General features: G+C 44.7%; 1 protein-coding gene across 1 annotated transcript; it reads left to right on the top strand.

Annotated features, from left to right (window-relative positions):
* The first annotated feature begins 881 nt into the window (after positions 1 to 881).
* On the top strand, positions 882 to 10749 carry LOC120839488. The gene is made up of 5 exons (XM_040209758.2): positions 882 to 954; positions 2994 to 3151; positions 6387 to 6474; positions 9241 to 9330; positions 10500 to 10749. Exons 1-5 carry the CDS (start codon positions 893 to 895, stop codon positions 10747 to 10749), a joined length of 648 nt encoding a protein of 215 aa, XP_040065692.1. The 5' UTR covers positions 882 to 892.
* The last annotated feature ends 7618 nt before the right edge of the window (positions 10750 to 18367 follow it).

The following is an 18367-nucleotide window of genomic DNA, read 5'->3' as shown; positions in this document are numbered from 1 at the left end:
ATCGCGCGCCACGAGCACTCCTGCAGCGGGTGCAGTCATGCCAGTCAAGGCTACTCGCTCGCTGCTTGCACGGCCTTCGCAGCTATTCTATGCAAGGGTGACAATCCGTCGTACTGCACACACGTACAGCTCCAGAAAAATGCGTACAAAGTTACTGCGGCTGGGCTCTGTCGCCTCCAGTACACGTAATCTTCATTTGCAACAGGAGTGACGGACGGCACCGGGCGGAGTTTGAAAATGGAGAACGCTTATTTTGATGTTCCTAAGAACGCGAGGAGTACAGGCGGCAATGTTGACAACACGCACCAGCGCGGACACCGCCGAGCCGCCGAGCCGACCACCCGGCCACACACACGCCGAGCGACCGACATTACACGATGCAGTCAGCGGCATCCAAAGAAAACGTGTTGTTGACGTAAAAATTACTAAGATGTCAAAATAAAAGCTGCTATTTTTACGCCTGTGACGCCATTGTCCACGCCCCCTGGATATCCAATCGGTGTCGAAAATACGCAGCCTCCGATTCCAAACCGAAACTAAAATGCTGTCGTATTCTGTGGCTAAGCGAAGTTTCGTATCGCATATAAAACTTTTATTTTAGTACATTTGTTTTGGTTTTTCAAGTTTGTTAAAACGTTTTATTGTTTTTTTTTCGCCACTGTTCTACGAATAATTTTACGTTAACTTTTTATTTCCGCATTTATTATGCACCTCGAAACAGTCTTTTACAAGCCAATCCAATCCACCCCGAACTTCATTTGCGTCGAAGCCGCCGAAGTTTTGTTGCGGTTAGGTGTGTCTTATTTTTACGTAGAACTCATATCGATTCGATATGCCTCGTCCGAGAATGGAATTTGCGACTAATAAGTGGCGAGGCACAACGCGAGCAGGAATGAACAGCCCTGGAGGTTGTGGGCACAGCTCAATTGGCTCATTCCTCGGTGCTTCTCGAAGGTAAGCCTTTTTTCTCTGTGTCCTCCTAAGCTTCCTTTCAAGCATCTCTTTGGTTTGTTTCCTTGCCCTGCCTTTGCCTAATCGCGCTCGAGAAGTGTATTCTGACAGGTATTTCCCTTAGGCGAGCATCTCTCCTCGCGCTTTTCGTCAAACCGTCCGACGGGTTGCGAGTTCCAATCGCGAGGCCATGATTCGGTCACCCAACACGTCGGTCGGCTTGTCAAACGTTTGATCGCACGTGGGTCGTCACTTCGCGTCGGCACGCATCGCTGCGTACCCATATCTGTACTGGCCAGGTTTCTTTGTCGGCCCGCGCGTCTTATCGTTGTGGGTGATCTCAAGCGACGCGAGCGAAACTCGTAAAAAAAAGAAAACATTGTGGTTGGAGCTTTTTCATCTACTGCGCTATATATCTATATATAAATATATATATATATATATTTCTTTTTTTTTTGAGATTTGTGTGAGGTTTTTTAATAATAATTTCGGGGGGTCAGGGTCGGGTCGGGTCAACAAGTATAAATAAGATGTATATCCCACTTGAAGCTGTGAATGCCGCTCGCTGTCATAATCCTTGCTTTATATGTAGAGTCGGGGCGGAATGGGGGGCTCGGGCGGCCGGTCGACGGTTCTCGGGGCACCGCCGGCGCTGCGCTGGGGCTTGGAGCGCTCCGGGCTGGGGTCCAGCACATTCGAGTAGGATGTGGTCGGCCCTAGCTTGGCGGTTGCCGGGCTTAGGCGTGGCGCTGGGGGCCGTCGGCCTGCTGTTCGCGGTTCGTTTCCGTTTCCGACTGTGCATAGTGTTGTTGTTATTAGGGTTGATTGTTTATCTCCCTCTCCCCCCCCCCCCCTCCCCGCTGTCCTCGTCTTTTTTTCTCCAGTACATCTTTTTTCCTTGTGCAACAGCAGACTGTCGCACAAGAGCGACATCTTTTTCATCCGTGGTGTCACCTGAACTGTAGAAAGTTATTATTATAATGCAATTAAATGCAAGGGTGCAAGCGAGCTGGACAATAATGATGAAAATAATCCCTGGAGAAGGGGAACAAGAGACTCGCTTCTTAGTGTGGCCCGTGAGGCTGTGCGCTTTCCGCTGTCTGCTTTCACAAACACAATTACGGTGATGTACCCAGAGTGCATCGCTCGCTAGCCTTGCGTGAGTACACTCTATATGGTATATGTTGTTCAAAGTACCTTTATGCATAGCTGATCCAACCTGCATTCTCTTTTGCCATTGCCGGTAGCAAACTGTGTCTGTTTAGTATTGCATACCTGCCAACTTCCCCGTATTACCCAGAAGTCTTTTAAATTTTGATCAGTTTGTATGATTGACAGAAAAACCTCCCGGAAAAGAGAAATTACCCTCCCCCTCTCTTTTGTACCAAAGAAGAGTTTTTGCCATTACTGTGGACGCCTGCAATCCCATGAACATAGGCAGTGCAATATATAAATGTAATGCAGTTGTCTTCATCCAATTTGTTGTCAATATTTCTTTTTAAAACACCAGATAATCCCCCCCTCCCCTGCTTAGAAATTATCCCGAATTGGGTGTCCCCAAACTTGGAAGATATTGTATTGTCTGTGCCTTTTCTATCTTGTGTGAGTTATGTAACATAATATATCTGTTCTTCACAATTATAATCGCTGCAGGCCTGTTCAAGGAGGAGTTGCTCAGTGAACTACTAGTTTGAGTTTCCTGAGACGACACCACTGACATCACCTACAGTGCCGAGGTACAGGCTTAATGGCAGATATCAATAGGAGTTGATGGTAAGCTGTCCTATTTATTTAGCAGTGTTGGAGTAACTCACTTGAGCTTTCATCACTGTTTTCGCTGGCAGTTTGTTGCCTGCACACAAAAATTGTCCATGTTCATTCAAATTGATGCAGCCTTCACACTTCTGCGGTTTAGAGCGATTCGCAGACATATGTCGATCATAGTCGAAACAGCGTGGCTCAATGTTAGAGTTGAATGCTGAGTTTCGCTTGGCAGCTTTTTGGCCACTTCGGTCACTACAAAACATTATTTGCCTTCTCAGGTACGCGTCACGTCTGTTTGGTTGGACAGCCACCGAGTTGACTCGGATGTCAGCGGCTGTTGTCATCAGAACCTGGTTCTTGTGCTGCCACATCATTTTTGGTGGTGGCGCTGTCGTCACCTCCAACGCTTACGCTCCCCGTGTTCCCATTCAAGATGGTGAGTGGTATACTCGTGGGGGCCTCGCTGCTGCAGGTGCTGCTATGTAGCTCTGGCTCGTGGTGGCTCCACCGCCATCATTTGTGCTCCCTGTGATCGCAGCCGGAGTGGTGACAGGGATTATGCAGGGCTCTTTGTCGCAGGTGCTGCCACGGACTTTGGCTCGTGGGGGTGCCGTCGCTACTGACAAAGCTTGTGCTCCCCGTCGTCCCTGTTGAAATGGCGGCTGGAACTTGGAGAGGGTTCGCTACCACAGCCGGTCAGTTCAAGTTCCGCACATTCTGTCGTAGCCCTTGGGAATTCGTTCCTTCCATGTTGAAATTCTAGTAGGAGAAGTCCACCGCTGTTGAGCTACATGTCACCACAGCAGTCAATCTGCAGAGGGGCATGGCCACGTGACCACACTTCTGAAATGTTAGAGCCTTGTTGTGGACATGGAGGCCGGTGTGAGAGATTTAATGTGCGTCTGGCACATCTGCCCGGCGAAAGAACTCATGGGTGTGCCACATGGAAAGTGAGCAGACTGTGCAAGTCTCTTTTACAAAATGGCGCTGTCAATAGGTAATGTCTGAGTCATTCTTGTCTTACGTAGGTGATACTTTCTAGGCATAATGTGTTAATAGATAGCTATGGTGTTATTGCTTAACTCTGAACAAGATACAAAGTATGAGACATTTTCAGGCCAAGTAAAAAATTTCGGCTCACTTTAATCTTGAAGAGCTTCCAGAGTTTCACATCATCCAGCAATCCTGAAGGCGATGCACCACATGTAATTATAATTAATATTCCCGCTCTTAGTTTACCAGGAAGGTGTTCAAGAAATTGTAGGTAGTGTTAGTTGCTTAGAAGAGCGATGTGTTTTGCATTCAGTCTTGCACCTTGGCGTTTCATTCACTTTGGGATGAGGTGCTTCATTCTTGTGTGTCCTTGGTTGTTTCCTTAGCCCGTAAAGGTGTTGGAGGTTTGTACGTTTTATTTTTGGGAAAACCATGTGATGTTAGTATCTGGCATATTTTTTTTTATTGCTGAAAGCTGTTTGAAGTGAGCCTTTTGTCCACCTAAGAGCACAATGATTGGGAGCTTCACTCAAGTGTGTTTTGTGGCCACACCGTAGAGCATGATTGAAAGCATTGATGCATGCTATTGATACCAAGATCGGGACTTCAGAAAGGATCAGTCAAGTCTTCCTATTTTTATTTCCATTGATTCATTGGCATTCTAGATCTCTTTTTGTAAGCGTGTTCACGTAAGCTTGTTCAACTTTCTGGGTCATAGTATCGGGTCGTTCTGTACTTATCATATGCGTTATGCATTTGTCATTGGTCTCATCTGCAGTTGTCATGGGCTCATGGCCGACATATTTGGTGCTGCTTTGATTTGGAGGGTAGATATTGTCCGCCATATGTCTAGCAAACTTCATATATCCCAACTTCAAAATTTTCTCATAGACCTGATTACTAGGCAATAAGCTCCTTTTCAATATGTGCATTTACTTAAATTGAAATGCCAAAAGCCTTTTAATAATCAGCCACATGCAGAATAAGAACAGTGTTTGTACCACGTAGTGTGGGAGAAAATGGGGGGGGGTGTAGGCCAAAGCAAACGCAAGCAGTGTGAATACAACTCTAGGACTTATAAACGGGGTAAGTGAGGATATTGAACTGTCTACCAAGACCATGTAGCTCACACATTTAGCAGAGGATAATTGGGTTTGATTTAACAAGCTATTGGGGTGGTTGTAAAGCTCCTATACAGCCCCACATGGAGTCACCCTGCATGCACTGATCTAGACTGCTCGTTTCACATAGATTTGTGTGACCTATTGATCTAACTGCTTCTTTTATTTGCAATGTTTTGTGTTATTCAGGATAATTGGGAACCCAGCAAAAGGTTGGCATGTCATAGAGTAAACATGCCATCGTACAGTGTGCTTCATTCTAAAATGTAATGCATGAGCAGTGGCCAAAGCTGATAGCACTTGTCAAATGAGGAAATAAATGATACTGCAAAAACTGAAGCATATTTTCCTGGGACCGTTGCAACTCCCCTATGCAATTATTGCATGACCTCCTTGTTTCTTTTTTTATTGCCCTCAGTTAATTTTACAAGGGCTGGATTGCTGTTATCCTTAATAGGTCGGCGTGTCACGTTTATCTTGAGGTTCAATTAACGGGAAATTTGTTTTGATAAGTTAAATAAGGGAAACAACAAAATGTTCAGAGCAATGTCTTTTTTTTTGCATCACCGAAACATTTATTGGTCACCGCGTTGAAACTAGGAGTGTAACGCACAAAGAGAACTGCAGTGTGACCCTCCAGTCTGTGCCGTCAGACGATGCACACATTCTGCAACATAAGTGCAGGATCAGCTTTTCTTTGTTTTTTGGGGAGGGGGGGGTTGATTTTTGTGAGATGACATGAAAATGTTGTGGTCATCACCATCAAATTGTTTGTTGTCTGCTTGTTCCCTGCTTTAGTGACAAGGCCACTGACAAGCCGCTTCACTGGTACTAAATTGAACTGCTTGACAAGTTGCTTAAACAATAGCGATACACAAATGGCAGTACGAGGACAAGTGGAAGAACCACAAGTAGCGCTTGTCCTATCACTTCTTCGACTTGCCGTTGTCCATAGCATTATTTGTGTTTTGCCCCTCTTCACTGCTCTTCATCTGCTTCATAAAGAGCAAATAAATAAGGCTGCTTAATAAAATGACACCGTCCGTTAAATCGGTAAACATTTCTCTGTAAAACATATTGCCCTGGCCAAGTCCAAGTCTCGTCGTCACGATGAGTCGCATAGTGACTCGGCTAACAATGGTTGATGAATTGGATGTAATTCTACTGAATCAGTAGCATACTTCAATCTCTCTCTGCACAAAGCCTATGATGTTTCGGAGCGATTGACATAGTGTTTTCTCGACAGCCGAGGGGCTTGAAGCAGGTGCTTAATGTCTGTGAGCTTCCACCATTGAAATTTTAACTTGTCACTTACTCCAGAACTCGATAATGGAGCAATGGCTGATTTTATGAAGTTTGCGAAACCGACGTCGGAGACCTTTGACTTGGGAGAGGTTTACAGGGCTAGAAAAATAATGACAGCACGTCCTTACTCACAATTATCTGTAATAAAAAGACGGTGCTCAAAGAACTGTAGCTAGTTTTAAGTGTCACTCGCTGAAGCGGTTTTTATATTGTGTTAATTCCTGCATTTTGCTGTTCTGTTTTCTGTTTCAGGATCCAGTGTTACATTCCTGTGGCTTTTTGTTTGTTTCCCAATTATTGAAGGGAGTTGCAGGCTTATCATGGGCGACACAGTGCTTTGGTGAGTGTACCTTTTATTTACTGCTTGGCCAATCAAATCGAGTGGCTTTAAAGGAAACTCTTTACAGTTTCAGGATGTTTGAGAATGTGTCTCCTTCAGACATTCTGAAATGGCACAAATTTTTTTGTGCTGCATCACTATGCTCTGTTGAATGACCAGCTGAAAGCGTGGTAGATGCTACATGCTCGTTGGACCAGTCATATGTCTACCTTTCGCCATGTATTGCACTCCCGCCCATAACCATGTGCAGAAGGCGGGGTCAGGTAACAAGAGGGAGGTGGTTGATTGATCCAGTGGGTGCGTAGTTACCGCCACAGTCAGCTTAGAGGTGAATGTTAATTACTCAAGCTTTAAATAGGTCACAGTACTCAAAGCCTGAGGAACACCTCAGAAGTTTTTAGAATGCTTTTATTCACCGTGTCTACTCGCTCCATGAGTCCCAAACTACGTCCAACTCGGCTAGCCACCAAGCCAATTTTCTTTCGCCGCCAAGCTGCCAGGCCACTTCAAACCAGGCAAAGCATAGCAGTACATGCTTTCACGGCTGCAAGTGTGTAGTTGCGGATGTGATCGAGTGAAACCGAGCGGCGCATACACGTAACAAAGCTGGGGTCGAGGAATTGCCCAGCTTTGGACATGTTTCGCCCACCGAATGCATTGATGTCAACAAACACGCGGTCATCTGTGGTGTGCTTTCGGACAGTGAAATCGTGAAAGTGGTTAGGCCTAAGGACGGTCGCGTCACTCTCCATGCTGAGTGAGCTTCCATAGTAAAAAAATCTTAAATGTATAAAAAAGTTTGATGTCCAACAAACGCATATGATTTAATAAGATCATATAAGAAAATACAAGAACCTTATAAAAACATATAACAACAATATAAAATTATATTTGAGGTTATAAGAAACTTCTTTTTAGTTTCTTAAAACTTCTTATATAATCTTATATATTTCCTATATTGTTCTTATATGTTATTATAAGGTTTTTATATGATCTTTTTTGGTCATATGCTTTTATTGGACACTTAAATTTCTCAGACATGCAAGATTTTTTTACTATTTACAAGAAGGGTGCTTTTCCTTTGACAGAAGGCACACTGAAAGCACCCTAAAAAAGGTTTTCAAAATATAGAACATGGTTATTGTAGCGCGCCCACGACCAGCCGTCAATGCGCCTCTTTCAGTGGAGACATGCCACAGTACTTTGCCGTGTCATACTGCCACCTAAAATCACATTTTTGCGAACTGTGTAAATGCAGAAATTTACCCTGCATAATGAATGCACCCCCCAAATATATGTCAATTTCAGAATAAAGAGGTGTGTTCATTATGCGGGTAAATATGGTAAAAAAGTGAATGATGACTCAAACAAATGCAAAACTCATAGATTGGAATTTGAAAAAAATCACCAACCACATCCTACAACAAGGTCCCAACGTTTCAAAAACAGCTTGTTTTTTTCTTCAGGGGTGACTGCTTCCAGATAGGGGAAAACAGCTTCGTTTTCTTCTATGATAGTCTCTTTTTTTTCACTTTGTTAGGTGGCTGAGTCCGTTCACGTAGCATGATGGCAATGTGCCAGTGGACCTATTGATGTTTCCTGGTGTTGTTTGGATATGCCGTGACTAAAAAGCTGCTGGCAGAAGTTTGTCTCAACATTTATGAGGGTGTTGGCAAAGTTGATGCGATATTCATTGTCCTCACAGTGCTCTGCAACAGCGCTGCGCTCGTGAGTCGAATTTGCAGACATTGTTTTTGTGTTGTTGAATTCTTTCTGGGAAGTTCTTTGTTTTTCCAATGTAGGTGGCATGGAATTGAATATACAATGCCCTGCACTCTTTGTTTAGAGGGATGACCTTTAATTCGCAGCATCATACGTCAAGGTGTTGATACCGGTTTGTGGGACACCTGAATACTTTCTTTTACCAGCATACATGACAACGCTTCGCTAGTCCCCTTTATGTAGGGAACACATATGCGGGTGTGTGGACGGATATTTTTGAGTTTTTAAGCTTTCTCCCGACCAGGCAGGCCTCTGCCAAAATGTTTACACCTAAAACTTGCACTGCATGTAGTAATGGCTCTTGGTCTGCGAGAATTTTTGTTTTAGTTTTGTGTTTGTTGAGCATTATTGGGCAAATGACAAAGGCTACGCCACCTCATTATGACCACAGTAAAAAGAGCTATACACTTGATAACATAGTCCTGGCATGTTTTTGCTTTGAAAAACATTTTAACACACAAGATCAATCTATTTCTTAATGACTGGGAATCCATGACCAAAAAAGTTTTTGTTTCTATTTTGTCTATATTTTTTGTACGAAACTTTTCTTGTGCTACCGTAATAGCTTTAATTTCTAAAGGAAAATTATTTCCGATGTTAGGGGATAGATGGTGCTTCCTCTCGTACGGTAAAAAGAGTGAGCGTATAAAGACGCACTCCCAAAACTGACTGAAGAGTGGTGCATCTATGAGTGCGCCCCCCAGGTTGCTGTTGAAATTGCCATGCATCCAAACATCTTATCAAAAGTAATACATAAACCTTTGTCTAGTGTGAAGTGAATTTTTCCGTTAAATTCAAGTAATGACGTAATAACAACATGGCAGTGCCCACAAGCTGCATGCACGTGAGCGAATTTCACCATCCAAATGGATGAATGACCGTTTTGGCAGAACTGGGCAATGAGGAAAAGGGTACCAATACTTGAGTGTAGCTTTCTTGGGATCTATTATCATTTTAAATTGCAATTCTCATTTGCTCTTTCAGCTCGCACCTTCACGGAGTACGGCAATGTTTGGAAGCAAGTCGAGGACAGCCTCTCTCGATTTCTGTCCCGGGGGCACTATGCTCTTTCAGGTAAGCTGCTTCCCTCTCTTCCTTTTATTCAAGACAAGAATGATGATAATAATCTCTGGAAATGGGGAACAAGGGGGACAAAGGAGATTCCTCTTTGTCCTTTGTTCCCCTTGTACCCCTTTTCCAGGAATTATTTTGTATTCATACTTATTGCATTACTGTGGAGTTCACATTTCGACAACCTGTGGTTGGCTGATGTGTTGTGGAAGTTAAAGCTATTGCACATTCAAACATTGCGTGAAGTACAGCAGAACCCTGCTGCTGCATCGTTATGCAGTCACAATAAGGGATCATGACATGAGCAAAGATGTAACAACTGATAATGCCCTTGGGATAGCTATAGATGTTTCAGGAAGCTGTATTCTCTGTTTATCTCACCTTAGCTTTTATGGCTGAAAAAGATTACCTTATTTTATATTTTTATAATGCAATTAAATGCAAAGGTTATATGTTGACGATTTTTTCAACAGTTCTTAAAATTGTGGTTGAACTATAAGTAACACACTGTTTACAGACAAGCTTGTATTTGCCCACAGCAGCTATGGGCACTGCATACGCAGGAACTAGATTCGTGTGAGCAGACATGTCTGTACATGTGCTGTGCCGACAGCCGCGCCATCGCAGTGATGCATTGTCTATAGTTGCAGTTAAAAAAATATTGAAATATAGAGATGCAAAAATTCTGGGCCCATCGAGCTAAACCACAGCTGCCTCATACAAATCACTGCACCCTGCATGCCAGATCAAAGCAGTGGAGCTTGATGCAATCAGCACTGCTTGAACATGGTGGCATGGAGGTCGTAAAAAAAAAAAAATAGGGTGTCGTGAGAGCCTGAATCTCTTAGCGCCATACAGGACCAAGCAAGAAACACAATGCAGAGAGGCAAGGAGGTGAAATAAATGCAATAAAGCAAAAGGAACAGGGTATGTGTTCCTAGTAGTCATACCTGCCACCTTGAGTGGCAGTGTTTGGGCGTAAGAATCAAGAAGGAAATTCATGAAGCCTGTAATTCTAACATATATACTTTTGGACGTTCGATAGGACCGGTGTCCGTGAACATAACAGCCAAGAAAACATGTGAGCAAGGTTCTTCTCTGCATAATATTGAATGTGCTGCAAGAATATTTCTGGTTATATGCCCACTTAATTTTTGTTTTTCTTCTTTCAGCTCACACCTTACAGACATGTCAGGAAGCAAGGAAAGGTCATTTTTTCACTCATCGTTTACATTTGTCTTAGTCTTTAAAAAAAAAAACACTAGTCATTTTAATGACATTGTGATAAATAAATTTTGGGTCTTTAAATTGTTCTTCAATCTTTGTTTTCTTCACATATTCCAAGCCGGCACTATGTGTATCGGGCATGGGATCAATGGTAGGCCATGTAAACTATTGCAGTTTTTCGGCTGGCCAGCTTAAAGTTTACAAGGGGTTGGCAATGGCAAAATGGTCACGAAGGTCGATCAAGTGACGTCTATGTGATCATTATGCCCTTATGAAAATGGTTAATGCCATTTTGTATTATTGCCAAATGGCAACAGGTGTTTACAAGCAGTCAGTCAGCAGGCAACAGATGTTAATCGTCATTGAGATGTCATCTTGTTGACCCGGATAGCCATTTCGCCACCGTCAACTTTTTGCCGTTCTATTGGTTATTGCCGGTGCATTGGCAGTGTATCTACATGCTAATGCTAATTGGCTATTGGAGGCACTCAAAAGTCTATAAAATTTATAGTCCTTTGATTGCCTCCTTTAGCCATTTAGCGTTAACATGTAGATACACTGGTGATACAACGACAATAACCAATAGAATGGCAAAAAGTTGACGGTGGCGAAATGGCTATCCGGGTCAGCAGGGTGACGTCTCAATGACGATTAACATCTGTTGCCTGCTGATTGACTATTGTAAACAGCTGTTGCCATTTGGCAATAATATGACTTTCAAATGGCATTAACCATTTTCATAGGGGACTGAATCGACTGGAGGGCAGACTGTGAATCGCTGATGATCGTTAAAGCGCGAGGTGATGCTTTTTTAAGCTGTTGGAGCCCCTCTCGAATGGCCACCAGTTCAGCAGCCGTAAATGAGGTTTTGTGGGACAGCTTGTAACCAGCTTTGATACGAAGCACTGTGGCAGCCAAGCCAATCGATGACCCGTTCATTGGTATATATGTGGCAAGAAGAACGGTGCTGTGTATACAATAAAGACAAGGAAAACTGCCAAAGGACAACTAAAGAGAGCGTCGATTGTTTTGTTATTGCAGGAATGGTCTTCTAGATTAGAAGTGGAGGCAGTGACCAGGGTGGTGTATTGAGTACCGCAGGATCTTGAAACACTGTTGGAAGGACATCTTTGTTGTCAATTATAGTTCGAGAGATGCGGCTGTAAAAACAACTATCCGGAATGTGAGCTAGATGATGAGCGTGATGCCGTGTCAGATGTCGCATATGTAGTCGTAGAGTTTCTTGGGTAGGCAGAGCTTTGAAAGGGAGACAATGAGATTCCGCAATCGCGTCCCTGGTCGCGGTTGTCCGCGGTACCCGAAGGCATATTCTGAGTGCCTGGGCCTGGAGCGACTGGAGTTCTTCCATGTTTGTCAGACTTAAACCGTGCAAAACAGGCAAGCTATAGCGAAGGATGCCGACAAATAGGCTGTTGTTTGAACGAAGAAGAGCAGAGGTAGGCGTCCCCCAAGTCGTACCACTTATAAATCTCCCCAAACTTGTGAATGCGGACAACTTAGTCTTTAGGTGTTTCAGTTGGGAGTTCCAAGTTAAGCCTTTGTCAATGGAACCTCCAAGACATATCTGATTAGTCGCATATGGGATTGGAGTTCCATTAATGGAAAGTGGATATCGAATCATCTTCATCTGTGTAAAGGCCACGGCAGTTAAATTTGCTGGCGCAATCTCAAGCCCCCGTATGTGAAGGAACTGAGACATTTTGGACAGCGCATCTTGTAGGCGTGCATGTATGAGCTTAGGTACGCCTGCAGACGTCCAGAGGCAAATGTCGTCTGCATAGACTGTAAGGTGTACAGCTCTTGTGAGCATTTCGGTGATCCCAATGAGAGCAATGTTAAAGAGGGCCGGGCAGAGAACACTCCCCTGAGGCACTCCTTTGGTCACTCTGTGACGAGAAGTTTCCCCTTCCTATGTGCGCATGTAGATCGTTCGATTATTAAGGAAGTCAGATATCCATGCATAAAAACGTCCGCCAATTCCGATAGATTGGAGTCCCCGTAATACTGCTGAATGTTTGATATTATCGAAAGCTCCGCAGACATAAAAAAATACAGCTAGTGTAATTTTCCCCCGAAGTTTCTTCTCGTCAACCTGAGTTACAAGGTCTACTACATTATCAATAGAGCTACAACCTTGTCTAAATACTGTAATGGTAGCTGGATATATCGATTGCGATTCAAGAAGCCATTCAATCCGTGAGAGAACTAATCGCTTCATACACTTACTGACACAGCTTGTTAGAGCGATTGGTCGGTAAGACTTTAAATACAGGGGGGGACTTACCCGGTTTAAGGATGGGCACAACGCAGGCCGTTTTCCAGTCCGGTGGTATATTGCCTCTCGTCCACGAAGCGTTGAATATGGCTAACAAACGCCGGCGAGTGTCAAGCCCCAGATGAGCGAGTGTGCCATAGGTTATGTTATCTGAACCTGGAGAAGAAGAATGACTGAGGGAAGCTAGAACTTGTTCCAATTCCGGGGCATTGAATACATCATCCATGTAACGTGAAAATGGAGTAACTGAGGCTTGATGCTCTATAACTGAAATATCACTGTCACTCACTGCTGATAGGACAAGAGATGCGCAGAATTCCTCAGCAATGTGCCATTGCGAGCGTCTTAGGAACAGTGATATCGCGTGAAAAGGCGTTCTTTGTTGTGGTAGAAATCTTAATCCGCGTGCAATACGCCATATTTTTTAGAGACGAGCACGGGGATCAAATGACGCACAGGTTCCCCTCCATTTCTTCCGTCCGTGTTTATCTAAGTGACGGTGAATATGTTTTTGTGTGCGCCTGTCTTCCCTAATGTCAGCTTGCAGTTTAGTTCGACGTGCGCGTCGCTCAGCCCTCCGGCGAATAGCTCGAAGTTTTTCATACTCTGCATCTACAACAGTTCGTGAGGCCGAAAGATTGACAGTCCTGGTTGCTTCTGTTGCTGATTGATTCATAACTGAAACAAACTCTTCGTAGGTCGTTGTCATATGTATGCGCTGTTCGACACTCTCCCGAAAGCATGTCCAGTCTATATATGAAGTTCGATCATGTCCGGTTCCATTAGCTTGGAATCCGTGTACTGTGATAAAGGTAGGGATGTGGTTACTACCATGACTCTCTACGTCAACAAACCAGGAATTTCGAGCTACGAGTTCGCGTGACATGAAGGCAATATGTAAACAACTGCTACAGCGACTGTCTCGGATGAATGCGTGAACCGTCGTTTAGAAGACAAAGGTCATAAGAATCCGCCAGCTCAAGTAGTTCACGACCCCGACGTATAGTTCTTACACTACCCCAAGCTATATTATGGGCGTTGAAGTCGCCAATAACAAAAACTGGCGATTTACATTGTTGAATAATATCATGAAGTCGCGTAGCATCAAAATGGCAAGCTGGAGCTATATAGGCAGCGATTACAGTAAAAGTTAGTTTGCCCTTGCGGACAGTAACGCCGACATACTCATTGTCTTGATGTGATGTGATATTATGGGAAACATATGTCAAGTCTTTCCGTAAGGCAAGAAGAACCCGACTAACGTTAGAGGGACGAGCTGATCGAAATACTTCGTAACCTGAAAGCCGAAAGTCTGACGCTACACGCGATTCACCAATAGCTAAATTTGGGAACTTTTGTTTAAATGGGAATTGTCGGTAGTCTGAAAGGCGGGCACTAAGCCCTCTCGCGTTCCATTGAAAAACGGTGGCTCCTTTGTCTCATTAAATGAGGAGGAATCATCCAGTACCCTGATGTGAACTTCCGGTCATTGCAATAATTGCCGGTTCAAATGCATGAATCTCTGCTAGATGTCTTTGAAGGTGCATAGCGGCAGTTGGGCCGTGAGACTTCGAAGGACGGAGAAGATAATGCGTATGATGTCACCTATTGTCGTCGTGCCAAAGAAAGAGGGAACCTGTTGCTTGCGACGCAGGGCTCCAGCGGAGGTTTGGCTGTGTGGGCGCGTACCAACGGTGCTAGGAGGTACGCCTGATCCGTTCAGCTCACCTGAAGCGAATGCGGGGTCACGAGGAGGCCATTGGTTGGCCATAAGGGTGGATTTCACAGCGGGTCAAGATTTCTTGCCTTTACCCTTGGAAGGTGAGTCCTTGAGGTTTAACGCAGGGGACCCCTTGTCTTGTGTTGCTTGAAGGTCAGCGGTGGATGATTCAAGTGGAGGCCAGGGGCCTTGAGGGACCTCTGCCTCATTTGTTGACGGCGCAACTTACGGGCCATGGACGAATCTTTTGGTTCTTGCAAGAGCCGTCAGCCGCGCTTTACAATTGACGTGGCTTGCTGGGTGATCTCCGCCGTAGTTGGCGCACTTGAATAGTGCTTCGCCCTTCTAGTATTTGGTTGAATGTTGCTGGACGCATTTCTTGCATTTTGCGGCACCTTTTCAATATTTAGCGACATGACCAAGTGCTTGGCAGTTGTAGCATCCGGTTGGAGCTTCAATAAACTCTGGTACGTCATGTTTTGTAAATGCGAGATTTACTCGGACTGGGCGGTCTGTATTTGAGCGAAAGGTCAGGACTACACGGTCTGCGGGTTGCGCAGCTTCTCCGGACTTTCCTTGACGTCGATATAAGCGGCGGGCTGCAATAACTCCGTCTTGTTGCAGAAATGATGTGATGTCGGCATCGGTATGCCAAAGGGGCACTCCCTTGACAAGACCGCCATTCTGTAGGTAAGTCCTCGGCACTGTAGCTTTGATAGGAACGCCACCGAGAAGGCAAAGTTTCAGGAGCCGATCGACTGTGGTGGCTTCAGCAATTTCCACCATAAGGCCACCTCTATTTGTGAAGCGATGTCGCAAAATGGCAGCAGCTGCTGCCTTGTTCGCCTCGATACTCAAGGTCATTGGATATTGTCGCTGCAAACGATGCTCCTCATTGACCGGTATAAAGAGTACAGGGATACCTGTCGTTCTTTGTCGGCAATTTGAGGCAAGAACGAAGCCCTCTAGGTCACCTTCAATTAAGTCTTCCTCCATTGAGTCACCCGGTGGTGCTTGCAGTTTGGCAGGAGTCACCAGCAAGTCCGCAGGCTCACCGTCCCCGTCGTTGCGACGTTTTCCAAGGGCCGAGTGTCCAGTCTGGGTGTCTTGATCTGCATTGTACGTGTGGTTCCTCCTGGCAGGAGTCTACTGGGAGCACGAAGGAAGGTTGGTCGTTGATTCCAGTACGTTTGCACCGGGCTGGAAGATCATGTCATGTGCCGGGTTACTCGAAGTAACCCGTGCTGCTGTAAGCTGCAGCCGGTGGTTCGTAGTTGGGATTATACACTCGCCAACACAAATCTTGAAAGGGTAACAAAGTATAAGTACCTTGGCGTTATCTTTATTGAAGAACTGGATTGGAAGGAACAGATAGACTTTATTTTTGGTAGGGCAGACCAATCGCTGGGATACTTGAAAAGACACTTGCACTTAACTCCTCCAGAAGTCCGCATCCTGGCATACACATCATTTGTTCGTTCTTAAGTTGAGTACGCTAGTGTGATTTGGAACCCATGGCAAATAAATCTTGCACAGAAGTTAGAGTCCGTACAAAACAAAGCTGCGCGTTTTATTTATAAAGACTATTCACACTCATCCAGCGTAACTGCCCTGAAATCGAGAGCAGGCTTGCAATCACTGAGTAGCAGACGTAAACAGGCGAGGCTTTTATTTTTACATAAAATCTACTACTTCAACCAGGAACTCAGGAAACTACTTTTGCTCCCTCCGTACCATATTTCTCCTAAGATTGATCATCCCTTCAAGATAAGATTATCACCTAGTCGCACCAAAAATTTTCGGAATTGCCTTTGCAATTAGCCATTAATGACTGGAAAAGTCTACCTGAATCCGTCGCGTGTCTAGCGGACGTCGCTCTTTTCAGAGACGCCTGTAAAACTTTGTTCAGTGACTAATTTTTTTTTTGCGTATTCTGCGTGTACACAACCTGCGTGTTTTACCTTTATTGGTATATGCGCTTGTGTTACCACTGACCGTCGTCTGTTTGGTTAGTTGAAGCATACTGTATGCTTTCTATTTTTTTTTAAGTACGTGCTGATGTTTTGTCTTTGTCTCATTCGGACGTATTTTGTATTAGAATATGGTCACCTTGTCTCCTCCCCCCTCATGTAATGCCTTCGGGCGATTTGAGGTCAATAAATAAAATGAAATAAAATGGAACTCACGAGCAGGAGCTCGTGAGCTCCTGCTCGTGAGCTCACGAGCAGGCGAACGCCGGACGGCGGACGGACATACGGACATGGCCAGCCCCTAAGGAGCTTCGCCCCTAAAATAGGGCCAGGAGCGGGGATGAAACCCGCAACTTTCGCCTGTCCGGGGTGACGCCTTAACCGATTTCATTATTCAGGAATACAGACACATAAATGTATTTACACATCGTTTACACTTTTAAAATGAGGAAGCCCACCGCGTATGGGCGGTTGATGATTAAAATGCTTTCATACGTGTGAGGCTATCATACACTGTGCAACATAATCAATAAGGAAAACACGCACTGACTTGGGGAATCGCTCTACGTGTCTCACCGTTATCCGCGACTTCCACAGGCTAAAAACCCAGGAACCATAATCGTGTCTAGCGGAAGGTTCTCATTTGCCCCAATGAGTAGAAAACGGATGAAATGGGGTATTAAGCACAGGTCTTATTTTAAAGTGCGTTGCAGGATATCCCAAAAATACACTGCGTCCCAGCAGTACAGAAAGCCATGTTCGACAGTTACGGGGACCTAGTAAAGTGGGCAGTTAACACCCCTTTGGAGATCATGCCTCGTTTCCCATCCAAAGCTTGACAGACAGGGTGTCATTATGTACTCGGAAGAAAAAGGTTTTGGCTGATGGAGGAATACACAGTTTTTTTTTTCACACGAACTATTACGTCTTTCCCTTGTTCACCCGCGTAAAGGGATCTGTACAGCGGTGCCGGAAATAAATTATCAATATGGTCGCGGCACAGTTTTTGACGCGAAAGAGTGTAAAATTATTTGAGCGAGTACCTCACTGCAAGAATTTAAAAGAGTCGACCCTTTATTAAACGAAGCCCACTAATTTAGCAGGAGGGCCGATGTGGGAAGACACAAAAAGGAAAAAATGTGTACGACCAGCCTTGTTTCAAGCATCACCTGTATAAGTGCATTAGTCTGGTCTCGTAAAGAAAGAAAACGCGAGACAAGCTGACGGAGAAACAGATGAGGCATTCCGAGACTGCCCTTGGTTATGCCTCCAGAGATTGTCTCTCCGCATTCGTTCTCCTGCGCTCTTCCACGCAAACAATGCACAAACGCGGTGAATTTTCTGTGTGTTCAATGGCGAACAGTTTAAAACTTGAAGCACGAACCACACTTTTGCGGTCAAAAACAAATTATACTCTGTGGACCTCGTAAAAATAGACATGCCACGTGAATTCCATTTTGCTGTGTGATCATTCAATTCGGCCGTAACATAATGACTACCCTACGCCAGCTACCGTAAAGCTATCGATAGCACTTTATTACGTAACGAAGAATATCAGGAGTGCAACCAGGAAATGTCTTAAAGCTCGAAGAAAAAACGATTGCACTTGGGGACTTCCGGAAAAGCATCCAGCAACGCTGTAAAACCTATTGGCAGGGTAGCGCAACATTATCGAGCGCCCTGGGTAAACTCCGGTTGAGGGTTGAGGGGTAAACCCCCTCAACCCCCTTTTTATACGCCCCTATATACTCGGTACGACATTCCGTTGTTAGTAAGCATATGAGAGGTAGCCCAACACGAGCGTTTTGTCAAACAAAAGCCGTGTTC

The sequence above is a fragment of the Ixodes scapularis genome, unplaced genomic scaffold (genome assembly GCF_016920785.2).
Source record: "Ixodes scapularis isolate PalLabHiFi unplaced genomic scaffold, ASM1692078v2 ptg000187l_1___fragment_1__unscaffolded, whole genome shotgun sequence".
In the NCBI taxonomy this organism is placed as follows: Eukaryota; Metazoa; Arthropoda; class Arachnida; order Ixodida; family Ixodidae; genus Ixodes; species Ixodes scapularis.
Note: the sequence above shows the minus strand (reverse complement) of the source record. Positions and strands in the feature narration are given on the sequence as shown.